At 41.3% G+C, this 19,432-nt stretch overlaps 1 protein-coding gene across 2 annotated transcripts in view; it reads left to right on the top strand.

The window, feature by feature from the left end:
* The window catches only part of LOC122219799 (diphosphoinositol polyphosphate phosphohydrolase 1), a 133,227-nt gene that overhangs the window by 50,121 nt on the left and 63,674 nt on the right, over window positions 1-19,432 (top strand). For both annotated transcript variants that reach the window (XM_042938494.1, XM_042938495.1), the window contains exon 2: window positions 14,848-14,958. In XM_042938494.1, the coding sequence (XP_042794428.1) occupies window positions 14,848-14,958 (111 nt within the window). The remainder of the gene's footprint in view (window positions 1-14,847; window positions 14,959-19,432) is intronic.

Below are 19,432 nucleotides of genomic sequence, written 5' to 3'. Positions count from 1 at the left end.
TGTGAGATCATGACCTGAACAGAAGTCGGGTGCTTAATTGACTGAGCCACCCAGGCACCCCTAAGATTTTATTATTTTATTTTAATTTTTTTAATGTTTATTTATTTTGGAGAGAGTGTGCGTGTGTAAGTGAGGGAGGGGCAGAGAGAGAGAGAGACATGGAATCCGAAGCAGGCTCCAGGCACTGAGCTGTTAGCACAGAGCCCAATGTGGGCTTGAACTCAAAAACCATGAGATCATGACCTAAGCCAAAGCAGATGCTTAACTGGCTGAGCCACTCAGGTGCGCCCCCTGCCTCAGATTTTAAGTAATCTCTACACTCACCATGGGGCTGGAGCTCATAACCGCAAGGTCAAGAATTGCATGCTCCACCAGCTGAGCCAGCAAGGTGCCCCAAAAGCTCAGTAACTTTATTTATTTTTTATTTTTATTTTTTTACCGTTTTTTTTTAAATATAATTTATTGTCAAATTGGTTTCCATACAATACCCAAAAGCTCAGTAACTTTAAACCAGAAATGGAAATATCGGTATAACCCATAATTCATTTTTCTTTTCAATTATTCTCTTTATTGTTTTTGTTTTAATAATACACGTTTCCTATCTGCTATTGAAAAGCCATAGAGCGATGACAACACAACAGCGCCTGTACCTAAATTGAGGTCTCTAAATATCCTTTCCCACCAAGAACCAGAGCTCCTTAGAGAAATACCTGAATTCAGATCTGGGGCAGGCAGTGCTTACAATGAGCCTGAGATGTTACAGTGACAAAAAAGCAAGACAAAACCAAGATTAAAGATTTATGTCAAAAGGATATGAGATAAACAAGATTTGTGCAACATTACTGGTAGAATATAAGTGGTAGGCATATGGGTGGTTACTGTACAGTTCTTTCAACTTAGCTGTATGTCTGTAAATTTTTATAATTAAGTGCTGGAGAAAAAAAAGACAAGAGCCAGTCTGAAGCAGCTCTTGCTAAAGGTGGGGGCATCAAAAGATTAATGACTGCAGTAGATTGAAACACAGGAAGTATTAAATCTACTAGTTAATTGTACAACAGTAACAAAAAATATTTGGAGACTGCTTGGATGCTATCTCATTTTTCTTTTCTTTCTTTTTTTGTGTGTGTGTGTGTTTATTTTTGAAACAGGGAGAGACAGAGCACAAGTGGGAGAAGGGCAGAGAGAGAGGGAGACACAGAATCTGAAGCAGGCTCCAGGCTCCAAGCTCCAAGCTGGCAGCACAGAGCGTTGACGCGGGGCTGGAACTCGCACACCACGAGATCATGACCTGAGCCGAAGTCGAACACTTAACCAACTGAGCCACCCAGGCGCCCCTCATTTTTCTTAAAATTAGTAAATTAGGAAGGAAAAAAATCAAGTATTTAGCTTGCCTTTCTTACATTAGGGTAATCAATGAGGAAATTTCTTTGTGGAAATTTCAGCTAATAAATATAAAAGGGACAATAGAACTAGAAAATAACCATTTGCATTCCCTAATGCGATTATGGATATAGATGGCTGTCATTAATAGACGATAAAACCAATAAAAGAAAGGCTGCTGATGTGTTCTGTAGTGGACAGATCATGTGATGGTACTTGAAACCAGTTTCATCGTCTCATCACTAAAGGTGATGTCAGATCTTATTATGCGACAGTGCGATCCTATAGGAAGCATGTCGCACAGTCTGTGAAGTTTTTTTGCCAAAACAAATCCAAACCTGATCAGGCTTCAAGATCTAACAACCTGGATACAGGAACTATGAGAGAAGAGATTGAGGACCAAGTTGAATATTACAACAGAGGGAGGGCATTAGCAAATGCAGGAATGTGGGAAATCCTACAAGATAATTAAATGATCTGTTTTCTTCAACAAATAAATGGCTTGAAAACAATGGGCCATGATGGGGAACTGTTTTAGAAAACCAAGGCTTAAGAGTCCTTCTATCAGTCAAATGCAATGTATGTATGGGCTTGGTTTGGATTCTTCATTTAAATAAACCAGTTGTAAAATAACATCTTTTAAACAGTTGGAGAAATTGTCATATGGCTTGTTTACTAGCTGATTGAAGCAATTGTTCATTTGCTAGGTATGATAAGGATATATTTTTCAAAAGTCCTTATCTGTTAGTGATATGTAACTGAAGTATTTAATAATGAAATATGTTAATGTCTGGGATTTGCTTTAAAATACTCTGGCATCTGGGGTGCCTGGGTAGCTCAGTCAGTTAAATGTTGGACTCTTGGTTTCTGCTCAGGTCATGACCCCACATCAGGCTTGTGCTGCCTGCTTGGGGTTCGTTCTCTCTCTCTCTCTCTCTCTCTCTCTCTCTCAGAATAAATAAACTTAAAAAAATACTCTGGCATCTAAAATTAAAAAAAGGAGGGGGACACCTAGATGGGTCAGTTGGTTGAGCTGCAGACTCTTGATTTCGGCTCAGGTCATCATCCCAGGATCGTGAGATGGAGCCCTTAGCTGGGCTCCGTGCTGAGCGTGGAGCCTGCTTAGGATTCTCTCTCTCCCTCCCTCTGCCCCCCTCCCCTGTTTGCGTTCTCTCTCCTTCTCTCTCTCTCTCTCTCTCTTTCTCTCTCAAGTAAACAAAATACTCTGGAAATGGGTTTAGGTAAATGAAACATGATAGGCAAAATGTTAATAATTATTGAAGCTGGGTAATGAAAACATGGAAATTCATATGGATTTTCCTCTACTTTTGTGTATGTTTGGAATTTTCTACAATAAAAGAGTTTTTAAAAATACCACATAGTTGGGGCCCCTGGGTGGCTCAGTCGGTTAAACTGTGGTCTCAAGTCATGATCTCAGAGCTCCTGAGTTCAAGCCCCGAGTGGGACTCTGCTGACCGCTCAGAGCTTGGAGCCTGCTTCGGATTCTGTCTTCATCCCTCTCTGCTCTTCCCCTCTTGCATTCTATCTCTCTCTGTCTCTCAAAAATAAACGTTAAAAAATTTTTTTTTATTAAAAATATTACGTAGTCTTTAAAGGAAAAAAGAGGCTTTGTGGTTATCTAGTGATAAAATGATTTCTGCGGTTTAAGTTAAAAAATAAGGTAGAACAGTGTGTCTGATGGGTTACTATTTGATTTAACAGAGAGAAAAGAAAATAATAAATGTGTTTCTATTTATACTCCTATATGCTAAAATATCTCAAGAAGTCTTCATAAGCAGTGCCTCTGGGGAGAGAGGTAGGAGAGAAGGCTTACTTTTCAAGGAATGTCCCTTTGTACCTTTTTAACAAGTGCAATGTATACTATTGAAAAAATAGGTCATAAAAGAAAGAGTAGAATTAGGAACCACTATTCCAGGCACAAACATGTGTGTAAATTTAGAGCAATAGAATGTTAATACTGGGAGGGGTTTTGAGGTTATTTGAACAGTCTCATAAAACTGAGAAAGTTGAAGTATGTGGATTTTTTTTTTTTTTTTGCAGTTGTATGGCTGATTGGTGTGAGGCAGACCTGTAAGCCAAGTCTCTGACTGTTCTCTATAAAGTAGACAGCATACAACTGTGGTTTTAAACTTCGACATCTCTGTAATTAATATAATCTCAAGTTAGATTGAAACGTGATTGATACGTTGATGGCTACTGTAGGGACACAATACATACCTGTCTTTGAGTCCACTGTCAACGTCTTTTTTATGAACCTGTATTTTAGAAGACTTCATTTGTGTTTGGCTCAGCAGAATCAGTGTATTGATGAACAGTGATTTTACAGTGTATTCCCACAGTTCTAAGATCGTGTGTGGGAAAATAATGCAGTTTGTGGATGTCAGGAATGTTGTTGCTGTGGCTTCGTTTGTTTTAATGACCTCAAGAAGCTTGAATGTTCTAAATATTTCATTCACTCTTATTTGGCTTTCAGAAATTTCCTAGGGAATAATGCTTGGCATTCTTCTTGGCCAAATATAAAAATCTTAAATGCTTGTTCTAAAATATTCAAGCTGTACATGAAGTTTTAAAGAAATGCCTTTAAAGAAAATGCTTTCTCCTCCTTAGTGCCACCAATTGTACTGTTACAGAGGCAGTCTTTGTTTCTGGGGTGAATGCTTTCAAATGGACATTTAAATTGAAGCTGTGAAGTTCCCATCACATAGAGTGCAGGAAGCTTCACTTCTCCTGCCGGTGCCTCAACCTTTTTCTCTTTTCCCATCTGCTCCCCTCCTGTTTGTCTCTTGAAAACTGGGTATCTGTGTCCATCTGCTAACCCCAGTAGGAAGCCATAGCCCTTACATCCCTTTTTTTAAAAAAAAAATCTTTAAGGTTTATTTATTTATTTTTAGAGAGGGGGAAGTGAAGGGGCAGAGAGACAGAGAGAATGAGAATCCCAAGCAGACTCTTCACTGTCAGTGCAGAGCCGGATGCGAGGCTCAAATCTGTGACCCATGGGATCATGACCTGAGCTGAAATCAAGAGTTGGACGCTTAACCGACAGCCATCCAGGTGCCCCGCCCTTACATCCCTTTCACAGCACCCTCCTTTCTGATTAATTACCAGTCCCTGCCATTGCTGCCCCCTAAATGAGACGTAACGCACTGGTTGCTCCCCATCTCCAGGGATGCCGATTATATCCAGGTCCCTAATCCTCTCTAACCAACCCCTCTGCCCCAGCTCCAGCCCATCGCTCATTCAGCCTTCAGATTCAGGCTTCGAAAAGAAATGAAATTGCCATCTTCCTCTTCAAAAACCAAGGAGGATTCCTAGTTGCCTTCTGTTGCTGTAACTCTTTGGCATGCTTGCTGTATGAGTTTTTTAGACTGGTTTCCAGTCTGATTAATCTGCCTCCTTCGTTGCCCTCTTTTTCTTTCCCATCATGCACCTTACACCATTATCAAACTACTCGAATTGCTCAGTGTTCCCTGGATAAAATACACTGTTGGAGCATCGGTGCCTTTGCAGTTGCAGTGCCCCTGTCTGGAGCGCCTCTCCTTACTGAGCTCGGGAAAGCCCTCCTCTAGGCCCCTTTCACACGTTCCTTCTAGAGAAGTGTCCTGGGACCCTCTCAGAGCCTTTTCTCCTCTCTCATACTCCTTGCTGACATGATGTTGGAGCTACTTGGGCCCTTCATTAGATCCAAGGTTGACAAACTTTTTCCTGTAAGGGACCAGATAGAAAATATTTTTGGCTTTGTGGGGACATGTTCTTTATCAAAACTGTTCAGCTTTACCCTTGTAGCTTGAAAGCAGCCATAGGCTGTAGGTAATGAACGAGCATGGCTGTGTTCCAATAAGCTTTATTTAAGGATACTGTAACTTGAATTTCATGTAAATCCATGTTCCCAAATATTCTTCTTTTGATTTTTTTCAAACTTTTGAAAATGTAAAGACCGTTCTTACTTAGGTCACGGGCCATGCAAAAACTGATGGATTTGGCCCATGGGCCACAGTGTACATACCAGTCCTTGAATGAAAGAGATCAGGGGTAAGCTTTATATATTTTTACACATCTCTGCCTTCCCTTCACACACACTGCCCTTCCTCCATGCCTCACTTCACTTAGAAGCAAATAATGACTGAACCAACCGTTGTTTATGGAATAAATGTTTAAGTAAGGAATTACTAAAACTATGGTAGTATCTAAACAAATGTGAAAAATAAGAGACTCATGTTGCAAATTAGTAGCCATTTTTAATATTTATTAATAAACACTTCCACAAAAGGAGGTTACGGAAGTTGCACAATCTAGAGGAGCTCACAGTCCCCCTCTATGTAGAAGACAGCTCTGGCCAGGAAAGATGTAATAAGCAAATAAATAGTCTCTGCTCAGAGAATTTTGAAAATTGGCCCAAATCTTTGGATTCAGTATCAGATTACCTTCTCCATCTTTTCCTTCTACCTGGCCTGGAGAAAGTCGTGTTGTACCTTTTATCCAGTGGTAGTTAAGCTTTCAGAGGGTTTTTCATGTAGGACTTGATACGTCATGGGTGTGACAGGCTCTCAAGTGGCCCGGTGGTCAGAGTCAGACCTGGAGACTTTTGAATCCTGGCTCAGCACTGATCTTTTATGTGCCCTTTGCCACATCACCAAATCATCTTCAGGCTTAGTTTCCTCATTGTTTATAATGGCGAGTATTGAATAATACCCAGCTTGTATGGTTGTTTGAAAATTAGGAATAGTATAGTAAAAATAGATTATGTAAAAAGCCAGCACCTGGCCCAAAATGAGCACTGAATAAATACTACCTGCTGTTGTTATTTATTTTCCCCCAGGATTGGTCTGTTTTCTTTCAGTATATACAGGGCTTGTGGGAGTGGGTTAAGGTTTACAGAAATAGCCTGGGACATTCCAGTAAGTTATGTTGAAATAGTGTGATCCAGCAACTTTTAGTCTTTGTCTTTTCCTATAACCTGCAAATATAGCCAAGTTTATTGGTTTCTTTAGGCTTATTAAAAAAATAAAAAATAAAACAGTCATCGAATACCAGGCAATATAAAGTGCTGTATGTGGTTATCTTAACATTTGGACATTAATTGAGGAAGACCGGGCAGAGCGGGGGGCAATCTGACTTCGAAGTCTAGTATTACACTCTGTACCCTGGGACTTATACTTAAGAATGCTGTGTAGGCTAGTTTGTGTCTCTGACCGCTTTTTCATATTGTTCTTAAAATACCTTGTTACTTCCAAAGTTAAACTGGCAGAATATCTGTTCACAGCAGTGTGGTAGTTCTTTGTACTAGACAGGGAACTTCCTTTCATTAAATAAACAGCCTGATTAGCTAGATAAAGTGAAGGGATGTTTATAAGGCATTTTGTAAACTGACTGTTTATGTCTGCTTGTTCCTTATGTTAGTATTTTGAGCTCCTGTGTAGGAAAAAAAAAATCGAAGGGTAAAATGGCTTCAGAACTCTAGGAACTGATCCTACTAATGCTTGGTCCTGTGATAATTTATTGATTTATCTTGCTTGCTCATCTTTACTTACCTTTTAAATATCTTTATGGGGTCCTGTGCACAGGAACTTGTGGTGGCTGTTCTTTAAAATATCCTGTTTTCAGGGCACCTGGGTAACTCAGTGAGTTAAACTTCTGAATTCGGTTTAGGTCATGAACTGGTGGTTGGTGAGTTTGAGCCCCGCCACGGGCTCTGTGCTGACAGCTCCGAGCCTGGAGCCTGCTTCTGCCCTCTCTCTCTGCCCCTCGCCCACTTGCAGTCTCTGTCTCTCTCTCTCATAAATAAATGCTAAAAAATTTTTTTTAAATATTCTGTTTTCTGGAATCTAAGCAACTGCAGACAATTATTCATTATTATTTCGGTCTTATTTTTCTTTTTTTAATTTGTATTTAAAAAAATTTTTTTTAAGTTTATTTATTTTTGAGAGAGAGAGAGCAAGCGCATGTGCACATGCACAAGCAGGGGAGGGGCAGAGAGAAGGAGAGACAGAATCCCAAGCAGGCTCTGCACCATCAGCACACGGTCCAAAGCAGGGCTTGAACTCATGAACTGCGAGATCATGACCTGAGCCAAGATCGAGAGTCAGTCGTTTAACTGACTGCGCCACTGAGATGCCCCTTCTTTTTCTTTTTTAAGTACAACTTCTTTTTTAATGTTTCATTTATTTTTAAGAGAGACAGCACGCGAGCAAGGGAGGGGCAAAGGGAGGGAGACAGAGGATCTGCGCTGAGCACAGAGCTCAATGCAAGGCTTGAACTCACGACCATGAGATCATGACCTGAGCCAAAGTCAGATGCTTAACCGACTGAGCCACCCAGGCGCCCCTATTTTGGTCTTATTTTTAAGAAGGAGCATAGAAATGATTAGAAAGGGTTTGTCTGTAGAAGCAGTTTGCAGGGTGTATCACAGAGTTGATAGTGTGTAGCCCTTGGACTGTCGGGAATATCCACACAGCTCTCTGGCAGTAACAGCAATGCTGAGGGGCCTGCTGAATGTAGGAGGCATTGCATTGTTGGAAATGAGACCATGTTATATATATTACTTAATGTAGTTTTCTGGAAGTTGGTAATATGTCCGAGATCTATAGCTTACCTATCAGAATTTCCCGTGATGTAGATCGTTACTGTAGATATTCTCATTTTTTGAGGAAAATATTTCCAGAATTATACCTGAAATATATTTACCTCCATGATGCTCTTGGTGAGGGAAATGGAAACTTATCTGATACCAAGGGTAGTGGACAGGTAGGGAGAACAGGGATAGCTCCTCTAGCTAGAACTTTGCAAAGATACATATTCTGTCTTGTGTTAGTCTCCTGGTTGGAAGAGTCTAAGACCATTTTTCCCCCCAAATCTCTTTTTCCCTCTTCTCAGCTCCAGTCCCACATTTATATGCTGGTCCACTGAAAATACTCATTAGATATCTCATTATACTCTCAATTCATGTGTTCACAGGATAGCTTCCTATGGTTCCCTCCTCCACTGATACTTTTTTCTCATTTTCCTTGGAGGGCAGTTCCTCCTTTGACCCAGCCCGTAGCTATCAATCACTTGGTCCTCTGGATGCTTCTTTCTGTTTATCTGAGAACCTGTAACTCCCTTCCCACTCCCACGTCTGTCCTCATCCTTTCTCAACCTGAATTCAGTGCAGAGACCTATTCTGCTTCCAAGCTTGCCCACCTCCAGCTCAAGTAAGAGTGACCTTTCTAAAACCCAAATTGGGAGGAACGCTCCTGGCTACTTCTGGTTTGGCGCTGCCCAGAAGGAATTAGTTTTTGTTTAAATAAACTCTTAAAAATTAAACACAAAAACAAATTGGGTTGTGTTATTTCTTTGCTTAAACAACTTCCTGACTTACCCATTGCCTTTAGGTTTCAATCCAAACTCTTTATAATTAGACCCTTGCCTTTTTGTTCAACCTCCCTAAGTAACCCCTTCTGGATGCTTTCCGTGCCCCTTTTTTCAAGCACTTGTTTGTTCATTCAGCCTTTGGTCCATTCTTTCATTTGCTCATTAAACTTTTATTGGCCACTAATATGGGTCAAGCTCTGTGCTTAAGGCTTGGGTCTGAGGCAGTCAACAGAACGGATCCTTAGACATTTCACTGACCTCTCACACTGTTAATCAGGATTGATTAGGTTATGCTGCAGTAACAAATTTACCCTGAAATCTCATTGTTTTAACACAGCACAATTGTATTCCTTGTTACGATGCCACTCAGTCTTGGGTTGTCAGAGGCTCTGCTCTACATAGGAACCCTTCCATTTAGAGGCCCTGGCTTATAGCTACACCAGCTAGAACTCACTGTGCTCCTGGGCACTGGGACAGAGGAAGGGAGAAGCTGGATGGGCTTCTCCCTGCCTCAGCCCAGAAGTGACATGTGTCCCTTCTGCTCACATTTCATTAGCCAGAACTAGTCAGATGGCCCCACCTAATAGCAGGAGGGCTCGGAATACCATCGACAAGAACATAAAATATCTGGTGAGCATGATGGTCCCTGCCACAGGCCCTGAAGTATAGTTACCTGACTTCTGGTCTGTCCTATCCACTGGACTTCAAATTTCTCAAGAGCTGGGATTGTATCTATCTTGCTTTGTGTCCCAAACACGTGGGCACACAGTAGGCTTCTGATTTTTGTTGAATCAATGTCCTTCTTGAGCTTGAATTTAACTCAGGTCACTTCTTTTAAGAAGCATTCCCTTGCCATCTCTCTACTGTCCTCCCCCCAGCCTAGATTAGGTGTTTCTTTTCAGTGTCTTTGGGGTATCCTGTGCATACCTCAACCAAAGCACTCCTCACCCTGTATTACTACTCTTTTTTTCTTTCTTATTTTTTCTTCCCTCTCTCCACTAGATACTCCTTTCCTGGGTAAGGGGCTTTCTTTTATATTCTTTTGAGAAGTTGTATTAAGCATTACTTTTTTAAAAGTTTATTTATTTATTTTGAGAGAGACGGAGACAGTACTGTTGGGGAGGGGGCAGAAAGAGAGAGAGAGAGAGAGAGAGAGAGAGACACACACACACACACACACACACACACACACACACTATATCCCAAGCAGGCCCCAAGCTGCCAGTGCAGAGCTCAACGTGGGGCTCTGACCCACGAAGCTGTGAAATCATGACCCAAGCCGAAACCAAGAGTTGGGACACTTAATGGACTGAGCCACCTAGGTGTCCCTGGATTAAGCATTATTAAAGCAATTTAAGAAACCTTAAAAAATAAAACATTACTGTTCCAAGCTTAAGTCCATTATAGAAATCTTTCCCTGTTAGGTTTATTATTCCCACAGATTTCTTTAGTCTTTCATTGTATACCTGTGTCCCTAATCAATATAATGATTGTCCTCTGTGTCCATGTGGATAACAACTTGTCCCAGCCCCACTGTTGATTTCTCCCTGCTCTGTAGGGCTAGCTGCATCATGTTCATATGTGGGTGGGTGTGTTCTGTGGGCACATTTAGCCATCTCTGCACTGATATCACCTGTCTTGGCGATAAGAGTTTCATGAAAGGTCTAATTAATACCTGGTTGTCCAGTCCCCTACTTTGATCTGCCTTAAAATTGCAGGGGTTTTCATCTTTGCAACCGCCATTCCTAGTTTATAACGATGCTGAATGAATGTTTGTTGAATAAATAACAAATTCTGTGGTTGTTTTCCTTAGTATGTCGTTTTCAGATTTAGGAGCTTTGCCATTTGATTTCTTTTCTGATAATTTTATATTTAAAAATCAAGCTTCAGAATCGAAATTTACTGACCAGAAACACCACTTAGTGTTTTATAAGATAGGAAGGAGTAAAGCCTCTGGCTAAAGGAAAGATGTTTTGTTTTTCAGTGGGTTGTCAAGGAAACTTAGGAGAACTGTTTACTGGTAATGGTGTTTGCTTTGAAGTGTGACGACAAAGTAATGAGGCTTATTTTTCCCAATGTCTGTATTATACATAGTCTGACCTCATGTAGGCCTGCTTTGAATGTGCAAAGTAGTAACACTTGCAAGATTTACTAATTAATATTTCACATTGATTGAAATTTAGAAATGAAATTATACTTTATGTTAGAGGTTTCCTTTGCTTTAGCTTTAGTATTGTCCCCATGAAGTTCTTTCATTTGGACTATAACCTAATTGAATGGCCCTAGTCAGCCTTTTAAGCAAATGCTTAGGTTCAGAATGGCTACATAACACTTTGCCAACAAGTGGGAGAATTCTAGGAAGAAAGACTACATGTTCTTTATATAACAAATCCTTGAAAGATTAACCCATTTTCTACCCTTTCTTGAGTTTTCCTTGCAGATTGGATTGGTATGATTTAAATGCCAATATCCAGAGAGTCTCGGGAGGACTTTTTAAAAAAAACTCTTTGGGGCGCCTGGGTGGCTCAGTCGGTTAAGCGGCCGACTTCAGCTCAGGTCATGATCTCACGGTCCGTGAGTTCGAGCCCCGCGTCGGGCTCTGTGCTGACAGCTCAGAGCCTGGAGCCTGTTTCAGATTCTGTGTCTCCCTCTCTCTGACCCTCCCCCGTTCACGCTCTGTCTCTCTCTGTCTCAAAAATAAATAAACGTTAAAAAAAAAAATTAAAAAAAAAACATTATAAAAAAAACCTTTTAACAAACATGATTGCATTTGGGCTTATTTTTATTTTGAGAAGGAATTTTTAAAAATATAAGATTTGCCACAATTATCACAAGATGGGAGGAGTGTGGCAGTGACTCCCTCCCCCCTTTTTTTTTTCTTGAGAGATCAAGAGAAGAGAGAACACGAGTGGGGGAGGGACAGAGAGAGAGAGGGAGAGAGAGAGAGAGGGAGAGAAAGAAAGAATCCCAAGCAGGGTTCCCACTGTCAGCACAGAGCTGGATGCAGGGCTCGAACCCACACACGTGAGATCATGACCTCAGCCAAAACCAAGAATCGGATGGCTAACAAATTGAGCTACCCAAGCACCCTTGCCCTTTTCTTTTACGGAAATAGTGTATTATTTCAGCTTTATAATTTAATATGATGTAAAACTAAGGATCACTTCTTGGAAGGCTACTCCCCTGGAATATAGGCTCTGAGGAAAAAAGTAGTGGCACTGACTCCTAAATTTAGCTTTTGAAAAGTTACTGTGATCTTAAAACCAGTTTTATTTTATTGAGATGAAGTTCACATAACATGACATTAACCATTTAAAAGTGAACGAGTCAGTGGCATTTCGTACCACTAATTCAGTGGCATTTAGCAACCTTTGTATAGTTTCAAAATACTATGGTCACCCCAAAATAAAATCCTGCTCTCCATTCTTCCCTTCCCCCAGTCCCTGGCAACCACCAGTTTGCTTTCTCTCCTCTCTCTTGATTTACCTATTCTGTATATTTCACATCAGCGGAATCTTACAGTATGTGACTTTTGAGCCTGGCTTTTACTTCGCCTGATATTTTGAAAGTTCATCCACACAGTACTTCATTCTTTTTTAATGGCAGAATAATATTCCTATGTGTGTGAATGCCACATTTTGTTATCCATTCACTGATCGGCATTTAAGTTGTTTCTACTTTTTGGCTAGAGTAAATAATGCTGCTGTGAATATTTGTGTGTAAGTATTTGAATGCCTGTTTTCAGTTCTTTTGGGTGTATACCTAGGAGTAGAATTACTAAGTCACATGGTAATTTTTTATTTAACTTTTCAGAAACCACCAAACTTTCCACAGTGCCTGAACTATTTTACATTCTTACCCAATGTTTGAGGGTTCCGATTTTTCTACATCCTTGCCAGTTCTTGTTATTTTTAAAAATTATAGCCATTCTTGTGGGTGTGAAGTGGCATCTCATGGTAGTTTTACTTTGCACTTTCCTAGTGACTAATGGTGTTGAGCATCTTTTCGTGCGCTTCATGGCTATTTGTAGATCTTCTTTGGAGGAATGCTGCTTCTTTGGAGAAATGTCTTTTTGTTATTGTTGTAAGAGTTTTTATATTTTTATGTATTTTTATTTTGGATACCAGACCCTGATCAGATAGATGATTTGCAAATATTTCCTCCCATTCTGTAAGTCGTTTTTTCACATTCTTGATAATGACCTTTGATGCACAGAAGATTCTAATTTTGATGAAGTCCAACTTATCTAGTTTTAGTTGTTGTTCATACTCTTGGTGTGTCATGTGAATTGGCATATCTTGCCAAATTCAAGGTCATGAAGATTTATTGCTATTTTATTTATTTTTTATTTTTTTAATTACTTTTTTAAGTAAACTCCATCCCCAGTGTGAGGCTCAAACACATGACCCCAAGGTCAAGAGTCACACATTCTACCGACTAAGCCAGCCAGGCATCTCAGATTTATTGCTGGTGGGTGTACAATGAGGACTCTTATTTTAAAAACAAAATTTCGGGGGCAGGTGCCTGGGTGGCTTAGTTGGTTAAGTGTCCAACTTCGGCTCGGGTCATGATCTTGTGGTTCATGAGTCTGAGCCCCACGTTGGGCACTCTACTGTCAGAGAAGAACCCACTTCGGATCCTCTGTCCTCCCCTCCCTGGCTTGTGCCCTCTCACTCTCTCCCTCAAAAATAAACATTAAACAAACACCCACAAAATTTCATAGAATCTCCACATTTTACTTTAACCTCCCTTTTTACTTTAACCTCCCTTAGATTATACATTTATACACATCACCCAAAAACTGTGGGTTTCATATTATCTTAAATTACTCTGCATTATGCAAAGCAGAACCTAAGTACACTTAACAAATGAAATAGTACTTGTAAATTTAAAGGCATTATTTTCTCCATCCATGGGCTATATTTTGGTGACTATGTATGGATTCATGGATTTTCTTTTTAACTCCAGACCCCCTCTGAGTCAGCAGATCACAGATTTTGTAGAGGAGCACCAGGGGACTGTATCATGACATGCAGAAAAGGGATTAAGGATGGAGAAAAAGGTAGCATTTCCAGGGGCCCAGGTAGTTGCAGAAACGTCAAGGAGAAAGGGGAGATGACTAAAAGGTAGGTCACCGGAAGTCAGAGGTGGAATCTGTAAGGGCTCCAGAGGACACAGCGTTTGCTTTCAGGCAACAAGAATGACTGCAGAGTGGAAGTGAAGTTCAAGGGGGAGTGTGTTGGGATTAGGGCTGGACACTCAAAAGACGTCATCAGAAAGTGAAGGTTTAGGGAGCAATAGAGGATTCCTTTAGTTTTAGAAGTAATGCCAACCCAGTTCTACCTCCAAAGGAGGAGTCCAGCTAACTGTTTAGCTCCTGTCCTGGAGAAGGATAAGGAAAAGGAGCTGGGGAAATCCTAGATTTTATTTCAGCCATGATTAGAATGCAGTTAATTTTGAATTAATAATACTGTAGTCTGTATTCGTATTTTGTGTGTGTATTTGGTTGGTTTTCTCTTTTCTTAAAATTTTTTCATAAAAAGTATCCAGTTTTCTCTCAGCTGCAAGCCTGATGAGGTTTTTCAACTTGACCTGTAGATGAGGGAGTTGGGTTCTCAGGACACACTTAGAGCTTGGGGTGGTGATGGGCCAGGAGCTGGGACACACGGGAGTGAGGACCTGGGAGGGAAAGTGTTGGGACTGTGGTGCCAACCAGGGCTAAGGACTGCTCTCCTTCTGGCCAGCCCTTCACAGCGCTCACAGGCTCATCAGTGACTTTCCACCCCCCCTCCCCGCCCCCAGTCCTTGTCAGCTCTGTGTTCAAAGGGCTTTAGAGAAAGGAGCTAAGAAGAGGATAGATAGGCCTGAGGGGAAGGTAGAGGTAATGGCCACTGGTTCACATGCCCTTCTGCTTTTACAAGGCGGATTGTCTGCTTTTTCCAGTAGAAATAAAAGCTACCTTACCAGAAGTGACCTGGAGAGATCTAAACGAAAAATAGGCTTAGGTACTTAGACTTTGGTGGTGTTTAAGAGTCTGAGTTTGTACAAACGTGTCTTTTTTTTGTTTTTAACTGCCCATGTAACCTCTGTGACTTTCAGGTGCTACTCGTGAGCAGTAGTCGCCATCCAGACCGATGGATTGTCCCTGGGGGAGGCATGGAGCCCGAGGAGGAGCCGAGTGTGGCGGCAGTCCGTGAAGTCTGTGAGGAGGTGAGCGTTGAGAACAAAGGGCACGGCAGTACCTTGTAATCCTGCATCTGTCACGTCTGTGTAGTTCTTTATCACCACCCACTGACTAGACATACTCCTGATCCCAGAAGGAAGGCATTTAACAGTTACCCTGTGCTTCCTTGATGACAGGGGTGATCGGGTTGTGACGTGGTCATGTTTATCCGGCACTCTGTGCAGGGAGAGGGCTCATAGTAGTGACTGTATCTAATTATTCCAGACAGTTTTTGTGATTTCCCATGGAGCTCTTTCAGCATCGCCTCTGTCACCTGTGGCAGAAGATCAAGAACAAATAGTTCATCAGCCCTAAGAAATCAGAGGAACAGGCAGTATTGATATAAATGGCTCATTCTCATTAACCTTTAGATGAGGAGGTGGTGGCCCTTATTTTCCTGTGCTTCCTGAGTCCTGGCCTTAGAACAGTGGTTAACGCAGCAGTTCTGTTAGCCAGAAGATGTTATTAATGTTGCCATTAGACAATAGCATCTTCTTTGTTATTTAGTCACATGACATTCAGCATATATGTACTGAATTCCTGGGCTATGCCCAGTATATCTTACTAGATACTCTAGAATAAGTAGTCGGAAGAAGTAAAGTCTTGGACCCCTAGTTCCCTTACTTTGAGGAAACTAAGAAAGAGATTGCAGTTCAAAGCCGGGAGGAAGGAACTGACTAACATTCCTCCATAGCCTGCTGTGCTCTGCTTACATGATTTCACTTAAGATTCCTAACTTGGTGGTGTGTTTTATCACCCTCGTTTACTTGCCCTGGCCACATAGTTGGTGCCTTTTAGATCTATTTCTTTGTTCCAGAGGGAATTTAAAACTGATTCTAAGGACATATAAAATCGCACTAAGAATGAGTCTAACTCCTACAGTTCTTCGCTGTTCAGCCCTTGCTGAAGTCCTCTGAGACTGACTGACTCTTGGAATACTCAAGGAGTTCTTTGCTTGCTCTGAAACTCCTGCAGACTTGTGTTGGCTCGTGTGCCTCTCCTTTTATCATATATCTGGTGTCCATAACTAGACTATAATCTCTGGGAGCAAAGAGTATGTTTTAAAGTTTAAATCCTCCCTTCCTGTGCCTCGTACACAGGTAGGTAAATGGAAAGTAATGAATACATGCTTCCATGACAGATGGAGTAATGGATGGAACAGTAAAAGTCCTGAAGAGTCCCCCTTTCTTATCAGACCTGGGATAATGGGGAATGCACAGGGGCAGGGTGGCCTGGAGGGGCAGATGTGATTCTGTACTCTGCCCTCCCATGCCGCAGGGCTGCACATCTTTGCCCGGTCCTTGGAAGTTCTCAGAGGCTTGACTGTTTTTTGTTTTTTTTTTGTTTTTTTTTTTTTTTAATTTTTTTTTTTTTCAACGTTTTTTATTTATTTTTGGGACAGAGAGAGACAGAGCATGAACGGGGGAGGGGCAGAGAGAGAGGGAGACACAGAATCTGAAACAGGCTCCAGGCTCCGAGCCATCAGCCCAGAGCCTGACGCGGGGCTCGAACTCACGGACCGCGAGATCGTGACCTGGCTGAAGTCGGACGCTTAACCGACTGCGCCACCCAGGCGCCCCGAGGCTTGACTGTTTAAGTAAGTGGCAGGACCAGTTGGTGGACCTAAGCTGCACACTCTTAATTCAGATCCACTTGGCTCCTGTAGGTTCTAAGACACGTAAAGCAAAAGTGATGTTTGAAAGAGGTTCTGTGGCAGTTGTGGATTAAGAAAGGTGGTTGGAAGACCTGAAATAGAAGGTTCTAGAACAGAGAGAAAGGAAAAGGTTCAGAAACTTTGCAAAACTTGCTACTTGGTTTTAGGAGTCATGGGGGGAATCTGACAGCTGTACCATTGTGGAGCACGTTGGGATTGGCGTCTGTCTCTGGAGAACTTATATTGCTGTTACTGTTGTTTGATTTTGAGAGTTACAGTTGAGTCATCCCTGACTATACACATGCAGCGAAGATGGAGAGAACTAGGAGAGATGCAGTGAGGGGCAAGAAAGGGTGTAGGGCACCCCGCTCACCTTTGCTTCCTGGAAAATGCCATCCCACGCGCCTGAGTTGGTGAGAGGGAGGCTGTGGTGAAGGAGGAGGCAGAATGCTTGTGATTTGAGAAGGTAGTGGCGCAGCACCGAAACGAATCATGTCCTCATATGTTCAGGATCCCCCTCCCTCCTGTCCGGGTGGGGTCCTGAGCTTGAAATTAAGCCCTGCTTGACTCTGAGCAGATTTTCCCCCTCCCGTCAAAGGAGAGTCCTGCCACACTATATACTTTATTCTAGCATTATTGAGAGATAAAGAATGGGAGCTGCTTGCAACTTTAGAATACGGTACCGAATAAATCAAATGTTTGCACAGACAGTAAACATTAGTGAAATATGTCATTACGAAAACAAACATTTCAGTGGCTTCTATCAAAATAGAAGGGATGGTTTTTCCAATTCCACATCCGTCAACAGAGTACAAGACTTGGAATCAGAGAGGATATAGATAGATTTTTTTTTTTTTTAATTGCCCTTGAAAGGTAGCTTTTGTAAGCAGAAATCGCTATTCAGGGAGTTTATTTAGGTTTCAAAATGTTATGACTTTTGTAAAAGTACACATTCAAAAACTTTGTTGTTTTTTGTTTTTTTTTTTTCATAATGCTCACAGCTCTGTTCTCTAGATAAACATAGAAGATTTTACTAGTCACTTTTAGATAATATTTAGACCAGTTAATTGAAGACCTTCAGATGTTTCAAATTGGTTTTATACAGCTAAATGTATTTTATTGCTTTCTAAAGAACTTCAGTTATCTGATTTAAAAAAATAAAACCCTGGGGTGCCTGGGTGGCTCAGTCATTTGGGCATCCAACTTCAGCTCAGGTCATGATCTCACGGTTCGTGAGTTCAAGGCCCATGTTGGGTTCTGTGCTGACAGCTCAGAACCTGGAGCCTATTTCGGATTCTTTGTCTCCCTCTCTCTCTGCCCCTCCCCTTGTCACACTCTGTCTCTCTCAAAAATAAATAAACATTAAAAAATTAAAAAATAAAATAAAGCCCTGATGAAGCTCTTCAACTGAAGTCCTGTGAATCTCATACATTAAACTTACAAACTAGGTGAGTCTTAAATTCTTTAAATATTCCCATAATATATGTAAACTTACTAAGATTTTCAACTTAAAAACACAAGTCAGAAAGAAATTATTCAATTATACTTTCAAAACTGTGGTTACAATCTAATAGGCCAAGTTTTTTTTTTTTATAATCTCTACGCCCAACTGGGGCTCAAACTTACAACCACAAGATCGAGGGTCGCATGCTCTATGACTGAGCCAGCCAGGCGCCCTAGGCCAGATTCTTTTACATATTACAAAATCATAAAATATGCCTGGTTTCCTTTGTTTTTTGTTCTTTGTTTTCTTAAGTTTATTTATTTATTTTGAGAGAGAGAGAATCCCAATCAGGCTCCGCCCTCTAATCCCAGCGTCCAATGAAGGCTTGATCCCATGAACCATAAGATCATCATCTGACCTTAAATCAAGATTCCCTGGTCATCTTCTTAACATAGAAATATATTATGGTTTTGAGGTGCCTGGGTGGCTCAGTCAGTTAAGCGTCCGACTTTGGCCTAGGTCATGATCTCGCGATTCGTTGAGTTCGAGCTCTCTCAAAAATAAATAAATGTTAAAAAAAAAATGTTTTTTAAATAAAAAAAAGAAATATATTATGGTTTTGATTCCCTTAAACATTTTTTTAATTAAAAAAATTTTTTTAATGTTTACTTTTGAGAGAGAGAGAAAGAGAGAGAGAGACAGACAGCATAAGCAGGGGAGGGACAGGGAGAGAGGGAGACACAGAATCCGAAGGAGGCTCCAGGTTCTGAGCTGTCAGCACAGAGCCGGACGTGGGGCTCAAACCCACGAACCGTGAGATCATGACCTGAACCAAAGTTGGAGGCTTAACTGACTGAGCCACCCAGGAGCCTTTCCCTTAAACATTTCTTTATTTCATTCTAAATATTTTCAGCATTGCACCAGGATAGGGTGGTTCAGTTGGTTAATTGTTGATTTCTGCTCAGGTCATGATCTCACAATTCATGAGATCAGGCCCTGCTGCAGAGCCTGCTTGGGATTCTCTCTCTCTCTCCCCCCCTCCGCTGCTTGTGCTCGCTCACTCTGTCTCAAAAATAAATAATCATTAAGAAAAAGAAAAAGAAAGAAAGATGTTTACCCACCAAAGAAACCAGGCCCTTCCTGTTAAGTGAGACCAAGACTCTTGGGTGGCCTGATAGGAAATGCTGATCCAGACCACTGTTGTTCTGTCAAGGTATAACTTTGGGGTGCCTTGGTGGCTCCGTTGGTTAAGCATTGGACTCTTAGTTTTGGCTTAGGCATGATCTCGCAGTTCATGGATTTGAGTCCCACGTTGGGCTCTGCGCTGGTGGTATGGAGGAATCTGCTTGGGATTCTCTATCTC

The sequence above is a fragment of the Panthera leo genome, chromosome B2 (genome assembly GCF_018350215.1).
Source record: "Panthera leo isolate Ple1 chromosome B2, P.leo_Ple1_pat1.1, whole genome shotgun sequence".
Taxonomy (NCBI): Eukaryota; Metazoa; Chordata; class Mammalia; order Carnivora; family Felidae; genus Panthera; species Panthera leo.
This window is presented reverse-complemented; position numbering and strand designations above follow the sequence as displayed.